The sequence below is a fragment of the Anabrus simplex genome, chromosome 2, assembly GCF_040414725.1.
Source record: "Anabrus simplex isolate iqAnaSimp1 chromosome 2, ASM4041472v1, whole genome shotgun sequence".
Classification (NCBI taxonomy): Eukaryota; Metazoa; Arthropoda; class Insecta; order Orthoptera; family Tettigoniidae; genus Anabrus; species Anabrus simplex.
Window position 1 is genome coordinate 1,003,078,119 of NC_090266.1, and position 16,356 is coordinate 1,003,094,474.

General features: G+C 40.4%; 1 protein-coding gene across 1 annotated transcript in view; it reads left to right on the forward strand.

The window, feature by feature from the left end:
- Spt-I (serine palmitoyltransferase subunit I) overlaps positions 1-16,356 on the forward strand; it is a 398,639-nt gene that overhangs the window by 43,159 nt on the left and 339,124 nt on the right. The window contains exon 2 of the mRNA XM_067141884.2: positions 15,823-15,936. Coding sequence (XP_066997985.2) covers positions 15,823-15,936 — 114 coding nt within the window. The remainder of the gene's footprint in view (positions 1-15,822; positions 15,937-16,356) is intronic.

Here is a 16,356-nt window from a genome sequence, read left to right on the forward strand (position 1 = left end):
CGTCAGAATCGAGTACCTGGTAGCGTATTTTGTAGCCGACAGAAATTTCTACTAGTGAAATGAATTCCGAACAGCTTCAGATTTTTCTAAGCAAGTTTAGTGAGATTGAAAACAAAATCTTATCTACCTATGGCGAACTCGTTAATGAACCGAGATCTGAACGGAGTTCTATCCCGGACCAGCTGGAAACAGACTTAAGTGAAGAGTGAGCAGTTAGTCAGAAAACGAAGTGCGCTCTCTCGAAACCGAGGTCGACAATGACGAAGTGCGGGACGACAACGAACTGGACGAGAAGGGGTCCGAAGGTATGCCCGCTGTTGTGGAGTCCGGAGTTCGAGGCCCAGTGGTGGAAGTGAGTGCCCTGCGTGCGAAAACGATGGTTGTGGGGACGCGAATGAATCCCGCTAGCAGCGATGGCGGCTCCACCATCGTGAAGTTGGAAACTCCACGGGACAACGGGATTACTTCCAAGAGAACATGCCGGACCCTGTTCGAGACCGGATCGACGTCCAAGAAGAGTGCCGAATACCCGATCGCCGGAGTACATGTACAGAAGATGATAGTTCATCGCAGCCCCCAGCCAAGTTCGTCCTACGAGGAGGTTGTGGGAGAGCTCGACGTACGCTGGGGTGTCCACCAACCGAGTCCAGCTGCAGGAGATGACTCAGCGCACAGATATAACGCCGCGGATAATCGACGCCGAGATCGAGGGACTAGGCGACGTGATTGTGGAAGAGTTGTCCCGAGGTGACACCAAACTCGAGGTGGCTGACGCCTGTGATAAACTACGTGGCGCTGAGATCCGTCCAGGGAGGACAATCGGCAAGAAACAGAACTACAAAGAGGCTCTGATGATGGCCCATGAGACAGATGCAGCGATTGCAATGGCGCGGCTGGAGGGACCCCTTCTAGGAGACGGAGCAGCAAAGGAAGACAAACCGATGACCAACGAATGAGGATGCCACCTGACCAAGACACTTGTTCCAGCACGAAGCTGCGTGCCGGTACGAACATCAAATTTCGCACCCCGGAAGAAAAGGAAATTTAGCAGGGCTAAATCTGGGACGAGCAAACCAGTCCTGGGCATCACACTAGAGGACTTCGAAGGCGCTCAAGCCCTAAAAGTAGACGCGGCTGTGGACGAAAGGAAAACCACCGAAGTTCCAGCTGCCACGTGAGGACTTGCTGATCGTTATCAATGGGAACGAGGACACCGTCGACCGGACCCAGCGGATTCCCCATGAGAAGGTGGTGGCCGACCGAACAAAGCGTATTGTGGAGCAGCCTTAAGGAGGGGGCAATGTAATGGTTATAGCGTCCGCCATGCCTACTGGCTATGGGACCGGCACAGTATAGGCCCACCCCTTATGCTTCAACCGCGCCAATCACAAGCAGCAATTAAGTGCTGGGCGGGCCCTTCTCTCTTCTGTCCGTGGTCGCGCCGCATGGGACGACGGAAATCACTCGACTATTAATCTGGAGTCTTCCATCTCGCAAGGTTCCTGGATTCATCCAGCATCCGGACTGTTCTAGAAGGGCTGGCGCAGGTATATAAGAGCAGTTACTTGCCTGCAGTCAGTTAGTGAGAGTTAGTTATTTAATGAGTGAGCGAGAGCGAGATTGAGTTCGCGAAGAGCGCAGTCAGTGATAGCCTGGGCTGAGATGTCAGCCTGATGGAGTATCTGCCAGTTGGTGTCGAGGACTCGTTCCTGTTTACCTGATGTTGTGTGTGCGAGTCCCTTGAGGCCGGCTGCTGGAGAAGAACCTTTGGGTGTTCTGGAGCAGCGCGTAGGAAACACTGGGTGCCGACGTGTGCAGACCGCGAATGGGGTTCAACAGATTGAGTGAACAGCGGATACTATCCCGACCTGCGAGACTGACATGTAGGCTGTGGACCGTGACAGCGTTAACGAGTGTGACTGAGTGGCTGAGTGAGTGTAGTCTAAATAATCGATGATTGTGTGTGTGTGTCATTGTAGATGGAACATGAAAAACTAAGAGAGAGAACGCGAACCGTGTAAGTGTACTTGCATAAGTTGTAAGTTCGGCAATCGTCTGTGTGTGTAAATGTGTAATTGTATTGCTTAGTTAATAAATCTTAGAAATAGGACCCTACCAGGTTCTGTACTCATGTATGTACTTATTTACCCCGCCAACACGTTACAATAGATTAGTGACATTGGACATCCTGCCCGTCATCGTTCATGAGTCGCTGTTGAACATGCTGTCTGTGTGTATGTGTATGATGGGATACTGTGCTTGTCAAAACTAGTAAGTTGCTATTTTACACAATAATAGTGAAATGATGATGAGGATGACACGTACACCCAGCCCCTGTGCCAGAGAAATTAACCAATGGTGGTTAAAATTCCCGACCCTGCCGGGAATCGAATCCTGGACCCTGTGGGCGAAGGCTAGCACGCTAACCATTTAGCCATGGAGCCGGACAGTGAAAAACCAAGTTCACTGCAGCTATTGTTGACTGGATATTTCTTCTCTTTAAAGAACAGTGAGTATCATGAATTAATATCCTGTTTTGTTGATTCCTGTATACTTTGTATGTATGGTGTTGGTTTGCCAGTTCCTGGCATATCTACTGGATGAAAACTTTATAGATGAATTGATTCAGTTTTATGTTTATTGCATTCAGTTGTCATGACAACAGTCGGTCAAGTACAAATCTTGTTGAACCTAACCTAACCCTGCGACAATCAGTGGTTTTCAGTGGATCAGAACCTAACCGGTCATTAAAATCTGTTTTCGGTGGATCACAACCCAACCTGTCACTATCAGTGGTTTTCGGTAGAATACAGTGGTTTTGTCACAAGCCAGTACTGTCCAGGGGATGCTGCAGGCCTGCTGGTCACGTTCACCCCCAGACCCCCTTTGCTTGTGTCTATCCCAATGGTCTTGTCACTAGCTGGAACTAGCCCAATTGCCTCGTCACTAGCCGGACATAACGAAACCCATTGGTCTTGTTACTAGGTGGACCTAGCTAATCCACACCAATGGTTTGGTCACTAGTTGGACGTATCTCATATTCTGTCATGTTCTCGTCAGTGGCCATGGTTATGGTCTTCTTATGTCATGCTCCCTTTCACAAACCAGTTATTAAAGTTACACCCAATCTCTAGTCGCCCCTTGTTTTGCTATGCTTGATCTATGTTCAAAGCTTTAAAATTTCTCAGCTCCATATTCATCATGATCTTTACTTTCCTATAACAGAGCATTTATGTTAATACTTTCACAGTCTTTCTTTATTATGATGATATGCGTACTGTCCTCTTTAAAAGTCTCAGAACGGTTGAGTTGGCTATGCAGTTAGGAGCGCCCAGCTGTGAGCTCGCATCTGGGAGATAGTAAAACAAATAGCAAGAAAAAAGTCTTAGGAGCTAAATCTGAGGCTTGGGCATCAGTTTAAACAGATTACAAGCCATCAATAACGAAATGAAAGAGATCAGTTATATATATTGGTATTTGTTTTTTTGTCGCACTGATACAGACAAGTCTTGAATCAATGTGTAAAAATGGGAAAGTGCAGAAAACCATCTTCAGGAATGCCAATCTCGAAGTCCATAGTCTTTTTAGCATTGTCACTCAGCTGAAATGTCACTTGAGAGGTAATTGTTGAAAGTCTGTACAGGTGCATAGTACATTCCCAATTCCATCTCTATAGCTATGAGACGTACACTACATAGCGGTCTCGCTCTATAGATAAATCATATTATAGTGAAAAAATTTGTTTTCAAACAAAACATCTGTCCGGCATAAAGGTCCAGAAGGAAAATACTTTCATTGGCATTCTTATTTGTGTGTTCACCACCCTAATAGGCTTAACGTGAGTGACGGGGGTTTAACGTAACTTGGAAGGAATGTTTTGCGTATGATAAATGAGTGCCAGGTTAACTCCTGGGGGCAAAGGCAGTCATGCGTAGAGCTAACCACTCTACCCCACCAAGTGCCAACATTATGGATAGTGGACGCCTTTACCTTCCACCGGCCTTCATGGTTTGTATGGAGATGACTTTGCTTTTTGCTTTTTAAATACTAGTACTCATGTTTATTATGTTCGTTTATTCATACCCCTGCTTTGTAATTCAGTGACCATGGAATAGTTCTTGATATTTTAAATTATTTTATATTTAATTATATTTTATTTCCTTTTTTCCTTATTTCCTTATTGCACACTTTTGTTGTTATTATTATTACTACATATCCCTTAACATGTACATACCTGCCAACTTTTACGGTTTATCCGTAAAATTGATGGAAATTGCAACATTTTACGGTTTTATGGATGGACAGCGTAATTTTACGACTTTGCGGACAGCAATTTTAAACGCTAACATTCGATAATCGCTCCACCTCCGTACAATCGATTGTTTCCATGGGTTGAAGCACGCTCGGTCTTGGTCGAAGGCAAGTCTACAATAGTCGCTGACTCATTGTTTGATATGATTGGTATTTTTAACCGTGTGGTGTTTGTGTCATTATTGGAATTGACTTTAAAGCCGGGATAACAGTTCTTCCGTGTGAATCTTAGGTGTCAACAGGCTTTGCTTCAAAAATTCTTTGTTCCGCTCTGTTTGCTTGTGATTTAACCTATATTGTTTGACGTACTTTGTTCACGAAGTTCGTTCCTTGAAAATTTTGGCCTTTTAATGTTATGACATATTTTAATGAAGTGTTTCAGTTTTGGAGTTGTAACTTTGTGCTTCGCAGTTTCCTGTATTCGTTGGACTAATTACATTCGTTCCAGTGACTGGGTATACCGCTATTAGCAAAGCCCATTAAATTATAAAGAAGAAAATGGAGAAGAATTACATTCGTTCCACGTGTGTGTATGCATTTTACCATGTGCATATTCTTTGTTCACGAGGTTGATATCATGTTCATTTAGTGGTTTAAGACTTCGTGTGCTTTGACTCTTTTTAATGAAGTATTTCACTTCCTTGAGTGTTTGTTATAATTTTATGTGACGTTAAGTGATCCAGGTTCATTTCGATTTCCAGTACATATAGACACATTTGTTCTTGGACATTTTCATATGCTACATTCCTATTGTAGATTGTCATGAATAAATCCAATAAGAAACAGTAATTCCAGACATTTAAAGAATAATATTCTGTTGATTTTCCATGTATACTAGAATCAAGAAAGGGAGAAAAATTTGCCTTTTGCACGGTATGTGGGTGTCATATTAATATTGCACATGGTGGAAGAAATGATTTAAGTGATGATGAGTTAGTTGTTGGCATTCAGACTTCGAACATAGTGAATGATCTCCAGGTTGTTATTATTATTATTATTATTATTATTATTATTATTATTATTATTATTATTATTATTATTATTATTATTATTATTATTATTTATTTTCCACTAATTGTAGTTACAATTTAGGGATGGTGAATGGTGAAAGGGCATAGCCCCACATACACAAAAGTGCCTCCATCACCACTTAAAATTATAATATACAAATATACAATTACATTCTACATAGTGTTCTTATATACAGTTACCGTATTTACATAGGCATATTTACATAATACTCACAAGACCTGTTCAACATTCAAGTAATTCAACACACCCACACACACACCCACACTCACTCACTCTCTCTCTCTCTCTCTCTCTCTCTCTCTCTCTCTCTCTCTAAACCCCACATATATTTTAGGTAGGCCGGCTCACTCATACCCATTTACCGTCTCAATCACTCGGGATCCCATAACTTTCATCCATCCTTCCACTCATACTGAACATTCATTCAGTAGATAAATTATGTTTTGTACAGAGGGTTTCGTTATATATACATCCTTTTTTCATCTTTAGAAAATTTTATCTGCGGTGGGAGTTCATTCCACAACCGAGCAGAACGACTAAAGAAGCCACTTTGATATGATGCTGTTCTTGCAAATGGAGGGAAAAGGGACACACCTCGACCTCTTTGAGGGGAACGATAGTTCAGCTGTAAGCAGTTGAAAGGGTTTATATGAATGTTACCTGCGAGGGATTTTCTCAGGAAAGCAATATCTATTTGTTTACAGAGGGTTGTTATGGAGGGCAGTGACCTGGCTTTTCTTTTCTTTTCTTTTCTTTTCATCAGTGGGAAACTACTTTTGTACTGCCTGTGACTACATCAACAAGTTTCCACAAGTGCACAGTTTTCTTTCATTTGTTTTTTCTTGGAAAAGTTTCTTGTCATGTTACGCAAGAAAGAGAATGAAACTACAGATGAGGTGATGAATGAGCTTCAGAGGCAGTTCATAGCTCTTCAGGTACATGTCACTTCGGCTGCAAATCAAGATGCTGCAAGTGATTGCAGTTGGGCACAAATATCAAGAATTCATGGAGCCGATGGACTTCTTAAGTATAACCAAATTTCTAGAGTAATGCTCTCTATTCTCACCATACCCCATAGCAATGCAGAATGTGAACGTGTTTTCAGCCTTGTGAAGAAAAATAGAACAGAGTTCAGATCATGCCTGTCCAATTAATCTCTGGAGTCTATTTCTATTTTAAGACCAGGTGTTCTGGTTCCTGTTATGACAAAACATTTTTCCAAGACCTTATGCAGGAAGCTAAAATGTCACAACTATGACTTTAAAGTCGTATTAGAGTGTGATTTGCAGTGTGTATTATATTATTTCTTGCCTGTGTTATGTTAAACAAGTTTTATTGTGTAATGCCTTTTTCAATTACCACGTATCCGCTCAACACCTTAAGTGCCACATATGCATTAAAAAAAATTCCATCCAGGCCATTCTTTTTTTACTATAGAGTATAAAATAATGCATCTTATTGCAGAAATGTACCTTTTAGCCATCTTGGGCCAAAATTGTAGCCATAACATTGTGTTGAAATTGTGGTGACACATTGGTCTCACGCAGCCACTGACACTACGTTCCAGCTGTATAGGCCGGGTGAGACCAATGTGTCACCACGTATCCTAGCTCAGTTCTCACCTTCCTGACACACTGGTATACGTCTGTCTCATAAGCTCATGAACTACTAAAGAATAAAACTATCTTTGGAACACTGAAATCTAATCGGAGGTATAATCCAACTGATGTTACTAAAAGGAAGTTAGCAAGAGGAGAGACAAGAGCCCGAGAAAGTAACACTGGTGTTGTTTGTTCAGAAATTGCACGATAAAAGAGACGTGTTAATTTTGACAACTAAACACACTGGTGAGATGGTCACTATTCAGAGGAGTGCAAAAACCACGGAGTGTTATAGAGTATAACAAATACAAACTGCACATTGACTTATCAGATCATAAAAAGAGCTATAGTACTTCTCTGAGACGGAGTAAAATGGTACAGAAAAGTAGCTATAGAGATATTGATCGGCACAAGTGTAGTAAATGTCATCTATATTTCCAATCAACTTTGGAATGAGAGTAAATCTGTTACCCAGTTCAAAGAGGACATTGTTGAACAATTAACAGGTACCGGTATAAAAAATTTTCACATTCCCCCACAAGTACCAAAGAAACAGGTATTACCCCACTGACTGGAGAATGTAGGCCGGCATAGAAGACGGAGATGCAGTAATTGTTACGAAGAGATCCATCAGGAAGGCAATATGCCATGAGGAAGACTCTACAGTCTAAGTTCAAATGACCAGCCTGTGAAAATTTCTTCTGTTTGGACTGTTTCTTCAAAGTGCACAGATTTGTAGTGTGATTGTGAAACACAGAATCATATTTCTTCACAAAGTCTCATTTGTTGTACTTTAAATTCATATGCAAAAAGTGTACCAATTTGTGGTGTGATTGTGAATGAGACAAAGTTACAAATATGTTTTCTAGAAAGTTCATGTGAATGCAGATCAGTAGTGATTGATTTTTTGGTCCTATGTTTTCAATTCACCTATAGACCCTGGACCCTGATATGAGACAATGAACAATGAGTACACTATACAGTACAATATTTTGTTATTTATACACGACACGATCAGAAAACGATAATGTCATCATAATTTATTTATTGCGGTTCATATATTACAGTGACGTACAGGCTACGTGGTGCCACATCGGACTCGCAAATGGACAGGCCAAGAATAGATTAATGACGTACTGGCCACCTACTTTCATTTAACACACATTTACATGTCAAGTGTGATGACAGTATAGCACCACGGGGCCTGAGACTTGAGAGTCCACAGCGGACTCACGCGGCCCGAATGGCATTAAGCTCTGTGAGTCAACGTTGGTCTCACGTGGCACTCAAGGTGTTAATTTATCAAGGAAGATCTGTCATGTATGCTCCAAACTAATATTCACCATGCCTGCTGCAGTTCAACATGGATTTCTTCTTGATTATTTTGTTCATCTACAAGTCTTTGGCCTATGATGTAAGTAGATATGGTTTCATTGAAGTATCCTGTTTAAAGCATGACTTATTGTATTTTGCAGCCCAGAAGTATTATTTTTTCATCAAGATGGGGTATGTCGAAAATTGTTACATTTTTTTATCGCGCGTGAGTTTTACTGATAGCCCTTTTCAAACGTTGGCAGGTATGTATGTATATAAACTAATATTTAATACAGTAAATTATGCTTATCTCTTTGGATTCATTTATTTTGTTGCATATTCTTACTGTTATGACAACGTGACTTCTTTATGATGTAAATAAATACAAAATAAAAGTATTTCTTCTCAAATATATTTGTTATACCTTTACCAATCAGACAACCAACTAGGGAAGTATCTTTTAATGAAGTACATAATGTTCTTACATAACATGTATAATTGAAGAACTGAAGTGGGTCGCCCTATGGTAGAAGTCGAAACTGTGTAATTTGGGAGAGAGCAAGCCCATGTGGTAGGCCTATTACGCATCATAAGAAACTGAGTGAACTGGCCATGCAGTTAGCTTACATAGCTGTGAGCTTGTTTTCAGGAGGTTGTGGATTCGAACCCCACAGTCGGCAGTTCTGAAGTTGTTGTTGTTTTTTTTTTTGGTTCCCTCATTTTCATTACAGGCTAATGCTGTGGCTGTACATTAATTAAGGCAACGATCGCTTATTTTCCAACCTGTCTTCATGTGATTTAAGCCATTATATATATGCAGAAATCTGGTAATGTTATTTGACTCATTAGTGCACCTGTACATTTCCTGGGTTTCCATAATGTTGTAAGCTTGAGATACACCAACTTGCAAGCTGAAAATATGTTTAAAATGCCCCGCATCCCCTACTGCTTATTGAAGAAAGAAGACGACAACATCCAAGCAAAAGGAAGGGCACAAGGCTGAGTGGCCCAAACAGCTGAGGTGCTGGCCTTCTGACCTCAACTTGGCAGGTTCGATCCTGGCTCGGTCCGGTGGTATTTGAAAGTATTCAAATACATCAGTCTCATGTCCATAGATTTACTGGCACCTTAAAGAATCCTGCAGGACAAAATTCCGGCATCTTGGCATCTCCAAAAACCGTAGAAATACTTAGTGGGATGTAAAGCTATTATAATTATTATTAAAAGGAAGGACAGATATGTCCTATGTGGTAAGTTCTTGAACTTATAGAAATTGCAATGAATTATACAATCTAGATTCTCTCTCTTTTCCCCCCCTCTCCCTCACTTCACCCTCCCTTTAGGAATACAGTTATAGTAATTTGTACATCAGAATAAAGGCTGGAAATGCTTGAAATCAATTAAAGCGAGTGAAGGTGAGAATGTATGACTAGCTCAGGGTGGGTTAGAGTCCGGCGGTATTTGAAAGTGCTCAGATTCGCGAGTCTCGCCTGGATCTACCACTACATAAAAGGACGAAATTCTGGCACCTCAGTGAATATGAAAATCATAGAAGTAGTTAGTAGAACTAGTAACATTATTCTCAGTTCCACAGTGAGCTTGAAAGCTGGCCTAATTTCCATTCACGTAGCTTGGCACATTAATGCTCCTATAGGTCTCCTGGATAAGCTTGAAAATATGAGCATGCAAGCTGAAAATATGCCCAATAATCTCTCTCCTTTACTGCTTATTAAAGAGAGAAGGAAACTTTCACGCAAAAGAAAGGAAAGGCATTAAGTAACGTCTGGAACTTTCGAAAATCACACTGCAAAGACTTGCTACATGAATTGCATTGTTTAACATGCCCCTCTTCAAGAATATGGTTATAGTAGGCCTACTGTATATATCAAAGTAAAGACGGAAATATGTAATATTAATTTAAGAGAGGAATTGTGTTTATTTCCTTAATTCCTCATTGAGCATGGAAACCGACTTAATTTTGAATATCTTGATTTATTTAATCTTCATTTTATTATTTACGAGGATAGGAGAACATTCATTATCGATGCTTACATTGAAGTTACTTTGTTATGGTTATGCTGGTGATGTTAATATGTAACTAGGCAGATTGGCAGCAGTGATCAGCCATTACAAAAAGGAGCAAAAAGAGAATCGGGCGCCGATATTTACTTTCTAGTGTATGGCCTTATGTGGCGTTTACTATAAGTAGGGTAGTATCATGCTTCATGAATTTACAGAGCTCGGAACATTTCAAACATGCCTCGGTCCTATTGGAGTAACCGAGTCCCACTACCATTTGACAGGCGAGGGACAACTTGGTGAACAGAATGGAATTTGATGGGGAGCTCTCAATATTAATAGGGCTTATTTAAGTAAGAAATTAGAACTGGCTGAGTCACCAAAGAGGATGCATCTGGATGTGCTAGGAGTAAATGCTATTCGGGTAAGGGGAGATAATGAGGAGGAGATAGGAGGTAATTAATTGTACTTGATGGATGTTAAAAAGGGTAAGGCAGAGTGTGGGGTAGGGCTGTTCATCTGGAATACTATTGCACGCAACATTGTTTCTGTTAGGCACGTAAATGAGCTAATGATGTGGGTAGATTTGGCAGTAGATGCTAGGGCCGCGGCCGCTTCCTTCCTATTCCTAGGCCTTTCCTGTCCCATCGTCGCCATGAGACCAATCTGTGTCGGTGCGACGTGAAGCAAAAAAAAAAAGAGATTTCGCATTTGGAGGAATTAGGACGAGAATTGTCCCAGTTTATTCACCATGTGAGGGTGCAGATGAGGACGAAGTTGACAAGTTTTGTGAAGCATTGAGTGACATTGTAGTCACGGTCAACAGCAAGGATAGGATAGTGCTAATGGGCAATTTCAATGCGAGAGTTGGAAGTAGAACTGAAGAATACAAAAGGGTGATTGGGAAATGTCAGGAAGATATGGAAGCTAATAGGAATGGGATGCGTTTGCTGGACTTCTGTGCTAGTACGGGTTTAGCAGTTACGAATACATTCTTCAAGTATAAGGCTATTCACCGCTACACATGGGAGGAAAGGGGTACCAGATCCATAATAGACTATATCTTAACCGACTTCAAATTCAGGAAATCTGTTAGGAATGTATGGGTTTTCCAGGGAATTTTCAATGATACAGACCACTATTTGATGTGTAGTGAACAAAGTATCTCTAGGCCCAGGATAGAGAAAGTGAAATCTGTCTGCAAATGAATAAGGCTAGAAAATCTCCAGGACGAGGAAATTGGACAGAAGTACTTGAATAGGATTAGCTAGAAGTTCTGAAAAGTGGACAGTAAGCAGGTTCAGGATATAGAAAGAGAATAGGTGGCATACAGGGATACTGTATTAGCAACAGCAAGTGAATGCCTAGGAACAACTGTCTGTAAAGATGGGAAAAGGCAAACTTCTTGGTGGAATGATGAAGTGAGAGCAGCTTATAAATGTAAAAAGATGGCTCATCAGAAATGGCTCCAAACAAGGGCTGATGCAGACAGGGAATTGTATGTAGATGAAAGAACCAGAGCAAAACAAACAGATGTTGAATCCAAAAAGAAGTCCTGGGAAGATTTTGGTAATAAGCTGAAAATGCTAGGTCAAGCACGAGGGAAACCTATCTGTACAAGAATAAAGAATCTTACTGAACTCGATAGCTGCAGTCACTTCAGTGCGGCCAGTATCCAGTATTTGGGAGATAGTGGGTTTGAACCCCACTGTCGGCAGCCCTGAAAATGGTTTTCCGTAGTTTCCCATTTTCACACCAGGCAAATGCTGAGGCTGTACCTCAATTAAGGCCACAGATGCTTCCTTCCTACTCCTAGCCCTTTCCTATCCCATCGTCGCCATAAGACATATCTGTGTCGGTGTGACGTAAAGCAGCTTGCCCAAAAAAAAAAAAAAAAAAAAAAAAAAAGAATCTTAGGAAGGAAGGGAAAAAGGAAATGAACAGTGTTTTGGGTAATTCAGGTGAACTCATAATAGATCCCAGGGAATCACTGGACGGGTGTAGGGAATATTTTGAAAATGTTATCAACGTAAAAGGAAATCTTCATGGTGGTGTCAAAAACCACCAAGCTCATGGGTGGGAGGGAAATGATGTTGGTGAAATTACGCTTGAGGAAATGGAAAAGGTGGTAAATAAACTCAGTTGTCATAAGGCAGCAGGAGTAGATGAAATTAGACCTGAAATTGTAAAGTTTATTGGGGAGGCAGGGATGAAAGGGCTTCATAGAGTACGGTATTATAATTAGCATGGAGTTTTGATAAGGTATCTTCATATTGAACAAAAGCAGTAATTGCATCTATCTATAAGCAAGGGATCAGGAAGGATTGAAACAACTATCGAGCTGTCTCATTGATTAGTATACCAGCAAAATATTCCCTGGCATCTTGGATGGGAGGGTGCGATCAGTGATTGAGAGGAAGTTCGATGAAAACCAGTGTGGTTTCAGACCACAGAGGGGCTGTCGGGATCAGATTTTCAGTATGCGTTGGGTAATTGAAAAATGCTACAAGTGGAATAGATAGTTGTGTTCGTTTTGTAGATCTAGAATAATAATAATAATAATAATAATAATAATCGTATGACCTCAGCTACCATGTGCAGACATTTCAATTTGACGCCATCTGGCTGTCTGCTCGTCAATTTCGACATTCCGCTTTACTCTAAGCCTATTAGATGGCAGATTGAGTAAACCGAAGCTCTTTTGGGCGTGTATGTCTGAGATTTAATTAATTTTGTTGAGTGAACGGCAGATGTGTTACCAGATATCTTTTATATGCCGACATTGTATGACATGTAATGTCCAATGGACTTTTTTCCGCCCTTCAAAAATACGACTACCTCTGCCAGGTTAGAAGATATGCCGACCCGCAGCACATACATTATGAAGAGCGAGAATGCCTTGGCAATATTCACACCATATTCCACCTTAGATGACAGAACCTTCCCAGCCAAAGTTTTAAGGTAAAATATTTCACATAGGAGGTTTTGTCCCGGCGGCATCAATATCTTATTCATAAGTTGGAAGTAACAGACATGAAAGTAGCGAGAAGGATTGCTGGTGTACAAACAGGTGGGAACAGTGGCAGGAGGGTATTCGGAAAGAGGAGATAAAGGCTAAGTTAGGAATGAACTCTATGTATGAAGCTGTACGCATAAACTGGCTTCAGAGGCAGGGTCATGTGTGGCGAATGGAGGGCGGATAGGTTACCTTGGAGAATAATGGACGTTGTTATGGAGAGTAAGAGAAGTAGAGGGAGACTGAGACGACGATGGTTTGATTCAGTTTTTAATGATTTAAAGATATGAGTTATAGAACTAAATGAGGTCACGGCACTAGTTACAAATAAAGAATTGCGGTAATGTTTAGTAAATTTACAAAGGCTTGCAGACTGCATACTGAAAGGCATAACGGTCTATAATGATGTATGTATGATAAGGTAAGTGTTGATGAAATTGAGAATCTTATTTCAACAAGCATATCTCCTTGACAATGAAGGTGATGAAAAGTTAATCATAGAGACAGTGCTTGAAAATATTATGGAGGAAATTGGTTCTCACATTGGATGCTTTCCAACCTTCAAGGATGCGTCAGTTATGTTAGTAGTATCTATGGCGCAGGCTCTTGGTTGTTTCTGTAGTGAGAGAAAAGCAACCCATGAGGTCTCACGTGTTGTAAAAAGTACATCATTGTACACATTAACGGTTTTGTGTTGAGTATGACACAACGGAGCAGTTGGAGTGAAGTTTGCAGAGTTCTAATGGGAAACAAGTATGTGTGGCTGGCGTATTTTTCACAGAATAGTTAAGTTAATCGTCAAAATAAACTCAAGTAATGGCTGGGTTAAAATGTGAATGTTGTTGTTATTAACAAATGCATCGCAATTGGGAAATATCCCAGTGGCAATGATCACTTACAGTAGTGTGATAATAAGGTAAGAACAAAACATATTTACCCAACAACAACAAAAACAACAACAACAAGAGTACAACAGGCAGTTCCATCGAAAGAAGATATTACTAGAAATATTTCTAAATCCAGCATCATCATAATACCTGTGCCATCGTGATCTTCTTGTTCACATTGTGAAACTGGAAATATCTACAGTACTGGAAACACTTGTTCATTTATGGATCCAACAAACTTTCTGCAAATGTATTGCCTGTTGGTTTTAATTTACTCTCGGTTCCACTCCTGAAGCTGGTTAAAAACTTGCATATATTTGCAAATGATTCCAATTTACATTTCATTTCACTCATTCTGTTATTAACAAAGCAGAGCAGATGTAAACTATGTTCCATATTTAGGGACCACATGTGCATCGTAGCTGCCTGGAGATTTGAAATGCCTGAGATACCTGCCCATCTGTATGAATTCTGGTTATCTTGTCTAAATCCTATGGGTGTTGGTTCAGCAATAAACAGCTACCAAAGTACGAGTAATAAATATTTTATATTTATTTTTGTAATTTGCCCACCTTCTGTAATCTTTTTGCCTCATTGAGTTATTTTTTATCTTTTTATTTGTTTCTGTTAATGTTGTCGACATGAATTCTTAGTATCCTCATCACCTTTCCTTGTTCACTGCCACTTCTGTTCAAATATGTAGTGGTGCAATCCCTGCAAGCTGATAGAGCTTGTCTACTGGAGTTGACTTCACACAGCGTGTTGCCAACTGACAAGTCTCATTGAGGGCCAAATCCACCTGTTTGTCAAGAGATGGCTAATACCAAATGGGGCATGCATACTCCGCGACAGAGTAACAAAGGGCCATTATTGATATGCGGATAATTTTTGGTTGACTACCCCCACATCGATCCAGCCAGTTTGTATAACAGGTTAATTGGCTGGAGACTTTCTATTTACAGTTCATACAGTGTTTCTTGAAAGTGAAAGTTCTGTTAAATGTTCCTCCCAGATATATTGGAATGTCACATAACTGTTGCTCGATACCTGACCACACGACTCATCTTATGATGTGGTTGTTTGTTTTCTAATGGAAGTCGCCAACTTGCGTATTTTTAGCAGTGGGTCTGAGCTTGTTTGCAACATTATAATAGCTGGATACATTTTGAGGGCAGTAGTGAGATTTATTACCTCCGTTTCAAACTTAGTGCTCTGTGTGGCCTGGGCAAGATCATCAGCATGGAAGAAGCGTCTGGTATTTGGATTTAGTGACTGGTCATTTGTATATTACGTCAAAAAGTATTGGAGATAATATGCTTCCTTGGGGTAGACTATTTTTTGTATTCTCCATCGGCTGTGCTGCCTTCATTCCTAAACGTGCACCCCGGCTAGCAAAATGCTACCCTGGGCCCTGCCAGTTCATATTATGAAGCACATATTTTGTGTGATATGGCACCTTAAAAGTGGGAAATTTTCTCAATATTGCTTACCATAAATTGTATGAGGTGTCTGCATCTGTGTAAAATTTATTACAACATAATATTCCAGAATTTCCCAACTTTGTATCTTCACTTTTTTTAATGTCACATTCTGTAAAGATTAAAGAGTACATTGTTTAAAATTAATTTTTTTCATCTTACAGGTTGGGGGTAACTGGTGGATATTCCTCCTCCATGCTTTGTTGATTGTGGGAGTTATCTGGATCCTGCTGCACAAGACTTACTTCCAGCATGAGAGGATTGAATTGACTGATGATGTAAGTATACCGTTCAGTCTATTTCTTTGAAAGGCCAATTCCACGTGTCGCATGTTTACATTTTTACATGTCTTTATAACATATATATGAAACTTTCCATCTAAACATATTGAGATTTATGCATAATAACGTCTGGATGATACTTAAACAACCTGCACAAATTTCAGTGTTGTAAACCTGATGTATGCGATGTTATAAAATGTTAAACGTAGTCATCGGTGTTTACATGGAACAGACTTTTATATTTTATTGGTAACCAGCTGATGTACCCGTGCTTCGCTACGGGATTCTCAGAAAGACTGACTTGTTGTTTTCCTAACTGAATTCAACATAGGTCATTACAAAAATTCAGTAGGAATGTAGCGATTGAAAGCAATGTTAAGTTCCAGAGCTGGAATAACCAGGTCGCAGACTGCCGTG